Source organism: Otolemur garnettii, unplaced genomic scaffold, assembly GCF_000181295.1.
Source record: "Otolemur garnettii isolate 467f Iridium unplaced genomic scaffold, OtoGar3 scaffold00087, whole genome shotgun sequence".
In the NCBI taxonomy this organism is placed as follows: Eukaryota; Metazoa; Chordata; class Mammalia; order Primates; family Galagidae; genus Otolemur; species Otolemur garnettii.
Window position 1 is genome coordinate 6061512 of NW_003852482.1, and position 5690 is coordinate 6067201.

General features: G+C 48.8%; 1 protein-coding gene across 8 annotated transcripts in view; it reads right to left on the minus strand.

The window, feature by feature from the left end:
- The window catches only part of PRRC2B (proline rich coiled-coil 2B), a 70771-nt gene extending 66769 nt beyond the window's left edge, over positions 1-4002 (minus strand). For all 8 annotated transcript variants that reach the window (XM_023516123.1, XM_023516122.1, XM_023516118.1 and 5 more), the window contains exons 1-2: positions 3660-4002; positions 2165-2342 (exon numbers count right to left, since the gene is read on the minus strand). In XM_023516123.1, the coding sequence (XP_023371891.1) occupies positions 2165-2342; positions 3660-3774 (293 nt within the window). In that variant the 5' untranslated portion in view covers positions 3775-4002. The remainder of the gene's footprint in view (positions 1-2164; positions 2343-3659) is intronic.
- Positions 4003-5690: the final 1688 nt, after the last annotated feature.

Below are 5690 nucleotides of genomic sequence, written 5' to 3' on the forward strand. Positions count from 1 at the left end.
AAAAAAAAAAAAAAAAAGAAAAAGAAAAAGAAAAAGAAAAGGTTGTCAGTGAATTCACACCCCACGAGTAATCTGTTGTGAGAGCAACAAGAAAAGGCCCCAAATGAAGATTTCTGTTCTGACTCCGCAGCTCTCTAGTCACGCTTTCTATTTCCACTCTAAAGGATTCAAAGAGGGTATAGATCTACTTGGTAAAAATCCACCCACTCCCGATGGCTTATCTGAAAGTAGAAGCAAACTCCGTACAGACGCCCTCTTCCCAGGTTCCCCTTTCCCAAGTAATTCATCATTCATGATTACTCCAAAATGAAGACCATTGATCATGCTCTCACATCACCTTCCACCTAAAAAGAAGCTTCCAGGTAGTGGCGCTTATGTTCTCCAGACTCAACCACTGAGTCCCCACCTGTGGGCTCCCCACTTGCCACCTCCCTGATACCCTAGGGGGAGGATATGGTCCAGGGCAGCAGAGAATCACACCTAGGGACTGCTGCCTTCTCCAACACTCCCCCCTTCCCTCCTCCCTAGCAGACAAGCTCCCACAAGACAGGCCCTCATTAGAGCCATCTTATGCCTTCAGTGCCCATGCTAGGTAAGGCTGCGTAAGAGCAAGGAGTGAAGCTCTGTCTGCTTCTCTCTAAAACTGACAGCAGCAAAGGCATTCTAGTGCTTCCACCAAAATGTGTCACATCCATTCCATTACACAGCTCAAGATGTGTGCGTCTAAATGGAGTGACACCAATGGCCAGCATCTGCCCCTCCTTTATGCCAAGTATCTGGCCTATGTCATTCCATTGATTCTTGACTGATTCCTCGTAATCACCCTTGCAGCCAGATCCCATTCCTACTTCTAGGGAGGACACTGAGAGTCAAAAGTCAAGTAATTCTCCAGGTTCTATTAAGCTCGTAATGGTCTGGCAGGAAACCACACAGTAGGCTCTCTGATTTCAGAAGTCAGGCTTCGCTGCCAGTCCATATCATCCCTAAGCAAACTGTTAGAAAAAACATTTTTTAATTTTTGTAGAGATAAGGTCTTATTATGTTGCCCAGGCTGGTCTCGAACTCCTGGCCTCAAGCAATCCTTCCACCTTGGTCTTTCAAAGTGCTGGGATTACAGGTGTGAGCTCCTGCACCTGGCCAGAAAAATTTTTAAAATAACGTACCCTATCTTGGTTATTACTATACCTTGTAATCATCTGGCTGAATTATTCACTCACTCTCTACATCCTGTCTTAAATAATTACAGGGAACAGTTTTGCACAAGCTGTTGTGGTCATTTCCAGCACAGGCTTGAAAGAAAAGGACCCGCATCAGCAGGCTGAGTTCTGGGTCTCTCTTCTGGTCCGGCTCCCAGTGTCAGCAGTCAGACCAGCAGAGCTACAGGTGCTAGAGGATACATGATATTGGACTACTTTTGTCTTCATTCCCCAAGAGACAAACCGTACCAGGTCAACGCCTGTCAGCCTTGACAAGGCCCTGTCCCTCCCAGATCCCTTCCCTGAACACACTCTCCACTGACTGAACAGTGAGAAGACTCACAATAGATGGAAACAAGGGCTGCGGGCCTTGTGTTCTGTGTCTCTCACAACAACAACATGCCAAAATCTTGCCTCCTCAGGCTTCCTCCCTGAGTGCTATGCAAGCAGGAGGTAAGCCTCCAGGGAGGTTCCCTTCAACAGTGATCCCAGCTAACGAGGATTCTGTGTTGTTCTGATAGCAGAGTCTGCTCAGAGCAGCCTCCTCTGCCTAGGAAGCTGCTGGCCCCAGAGTGAGGCAGGCTGCATCCCTCTCCACCTGCAGCTCTGCACACAGGGCCACCCACCACCAGGCACCAGCTCTGCCCACAGTGGTTCTTGCAGGGACTGGCTCTGAGTCACTACATAAGCTCCTCTGGGATGATGAGGCCTTTCCTAACAAGGCACCAGGGACACTGGACACTGGGGACAGGCTGTCCACAGAAATGCTGTAGCATTAGCTCTAAAAGCCAGTAAAAATGAAGGCAGGGAGCAAGAAACAATGAACAACAGGAGTCAGGGAGAAAGAAGCTTCATTTGTACCCCCCAGCTCTCTAGCTCTGCCACAGCGAGACCAGAGCTGTGTCTGCCCCAGGGAAGGGTGTTGGCGCAAGCTTGGGGCTCTGGCCTCTGACTCACCACCTGCTCACCTCTTTGGGTCTTGCTGGTCCTGCTTGTTTGCCCATCCTGTCCCGTCCTTGGGTACTATGACAATGTTGGGGTCGTTTCCTTTGTTTTCAGACTTCAAGCTTGGCAAGTTTGCAGGCGGTGGCATACGCCGGGCTGTGGCAACTTTCCCAAGACTCTGTAAGCCATGTCTAGGAATAACTGCAGGAAAGAAGGGTGGGAACAGACATTCTACAAAGAAGTCGCAGAAGGAAAGGGGACGATTCATCCGGCTCTTCTTTCACATTCTAGCTGATCTTGACAAAGCCAAGCAAACAAACAAGAGGCAGGTCAGCAGTGGGGACAAGCAGAAGTGTCTGGAAGCCACTTCAGTCACTTAACAAGCTCTTCACTGAGGACTAGAGACAAAAGACCACCTGTATAAAGGCTTCCGTTTCACAAGTCAGCCCGAAAAGGCTCATAGAGTTCCGGGGTAAGGAGTCAGGCCCAGAAATCACTATCCCACACAAGAACCATCCCGCTGCCAGCTGAAACGGCTCTGGCCTCATTACTGTGGAACAAAGGGACAGCCTCTGCCTAGACCCAAACCTCCTGAGGTGTGGAGAGGATCAACATGATCTTTTACCACCAAGTTCCTAAATAGCAGAACTGTGAAAACTAAAACAGGTGGCTCGGCGCCTGTGGCTCAAGTGGCTAAGGCGCCAGCCACATACACCTAAGGCCACGGGTTCAAATCCAGCCCGGCCCACCAAACAACAATGACGGCTGCAACCAAAAAATAGCCAGTCACTGTGACGTGTGCCTATGGTCCCAGCTACTTGGGAGGCTGAGGCAGGAGACTCGCTTGAGCCCAGGAGTTAGAGGCTGCTGTGAGCTGTGATGCCACAGCACTCTACCCAGGGAGACAGCTTGAGGCTCTGCCTCAAAAGAAAAAAAAAGAAAAGAAAAGAAAACTAAAACAGGTAACATAATGCAAAATTAAGTTCCATTCTACCATCAGAGTGGAAAAATTCATGGCTGCAATAAGGTGATAGATGGGGAAATCGTTCTACTCTGGAGAGTCAGGATATTCAAGGCTCTGAAATCACACCTTGAATGGGAAGCAGAGGGCGACTCTGCTTCCCTAGAACTGCTGGGTGGCCACAGCATGCTCAGGAGACAGATGTGTACTGACCACCTAAGGGAATTTCTTACTAAAGAAAGGCTTGGCTCGGCGCCTATAGCTCAACCGGCTAAGGCGCCAGCCACCTACACCTAAGGTGGCGGGTTCGAATCCCCAGCCTGGACCCGCCAAACAACAATGACGGCTGCAACCAAAAAATAGCCGGGCGTTGTGGCGGGCGCCTATGGTCCCAGCTACTTGGGAGGTGGAGGCAGGAGACTCGCTTGAGCCCAGGAGTTGGAGGTTGCTGTGAGCTGTAATGCCACGGCACTCTACCCAGGGGGACAGCTTGAGGCTCTGTCTCAAAAAAAAAAAAAAAGAAAGGCTTAAAGAACTGGCCCTGCCCCAGGCCTTACCTGAGGGTCTAATGGCGTCTACTGATTTTCCTTTATACTTGTCAAACAGGCTGAGAGTCGAATACTTGCTTTTCCCATCTTTGCCCTTGGTTATTTGCCCCAAACGATCGGACATTGCGATGAAATGTCATCTAGTAAGGAAATTTTTCTCAGCACCGCTCTCGATCTGCCTTTAAAATGAGAGAAAAAAAAAGTCAATCCACCAGAACTTCTGATCCAGTAGGTTGAATTCTTCAGCAATCATGGACCTCTAGAAGAGCTGAAGAGAGCTTTGGCCTGTCCCTAGAAAAATGCCCTTATCCGCAGGGAGTCTGCTCATAGTTAAAGAGCATTTTGCATGACCCTCCCAGCAGACCCGATGTCCATCATCACCCATAGCGTCCACGTGTATAAATTACTCTCCCTCTATCTGAATGGGAGGCAGAGTCCTGCACTACACTCAAGTACAGACTTCAACAGAGTCCACCTTTTCAAGTCAAGAATTACTCTTCAAGACAGAAAAATGAATACTCATGACTTATAGGCACATCTATGTAACACCAAAATTAAGGCAGGCAGAACGGGGAGTTGCATAGTACATGTATCAAGACCGCTCATCTGGGGGGTGGGGGAAGGAAAAAAAAGACTGCTCATCTCAAGAACAAGCAAAACCAAATCAAAGGAAAGCAACCAATGTAGTAAGTCATTCAGAAACAGGCAGGTGTGTGCACTTCTCAAAACAACAAACAACCAGCACCGAGAGAGAAAACATCTGCAGCAAAAGCAGGGCTCTCCAAGGGGCACTCATGGAAAACATAAAGCAAGCAAGTCCCCCCGGGCAACAGGGAAAGACCAACAGGGGCTGTACCTCCCACAATTGCCCGTCCACTTAGAAAAAACCTTGAAAAGACTACCAAGAAAGCAGCTTCCTCCCACTGCCACTTTCTAATTTTCTACAGGCCTCTCTGAGTCTATTAGCTTTCCTGGTCGGTCCATTCACTTGCTTACTCACTCACTTAGTGGCACCGTGCCCGCCAAAGGTCCATGAGTCCCATGTGCCAGGCACTGAGGACCAGAGGCTTCACTGCCTTTTATTCTACACCCAAACTTGGCTATGGTTCTAAGCTTGATTATCAAAAAAACTTGAAGGTGACTATTACCTTCCATTGCAACAAACACAAGGAAAAGAAAGCTAAAGCATCAATTCAGGCATATCGATATTATGTTCCAGATGCCTCAAGGGTGACAACTGTGAAGATACCCACTGACTACCCTAAGGTGCTTGGTGGCAGCTTTGACAGGAAGGTCTGCCATTCCTTCCTGTCCTCAAGCCACAGAGGAACGTGGCCAAGGTGTTGAGGGGAGAAGCTCAAACCCTCAAATTATTTTGTAACCCCCAAAATAATTTTAAAGATAAAACAATGTTATGATCAAACAAAGCACAGAAAACAAAGATCAATTATAAACTGGGACTAAAAGCAGTGAGCTGGAACACCCCTCCCACACTCAGCTGGGGTACCCACCCTTTCATTCACTTGACAAATGCCAGCTGACAAGTAAGACCTGCCTGTCACTACAGCACAGAGAAGCAAGCCATTCCTATCAGAGGCGCTCAACAAACACAGGCCAACGACAAGCACCATAAGCCGGGTGCTCGCAAGTAGTGGACACAAGGGGGTGGTTAGCTCAGCATCGCTTCTCCAGGGAAATTCTCTTCCCACAAGGTTCTAGCCATCCTGATTGGATACTTAACTCCCTTCCCACATTCAAATCCTAGTTCACTCAGCTGTGGTTAAGGAGAAGAGGCCAACGGCCCAGGAATGCCAAGGTGTCTGAAAATATGTGGGGACACTTTTTGATTGTCACAATAATGGGAGTGCTGCCCACGTTCAGTGGCCAAGCCCAGGGATGCTAACATGCTGGTATGTAAGTGAAAGTGCCCCAAGGTGCCCATGCTCCCAGGTCTGTCAGAAGCCACTTGGCGCCAGCAGCCCTCCCAAGAGTCTGCCTCCTCACCAGAAGCAAATAAGAGCAACGGCCAGGATGGGAACT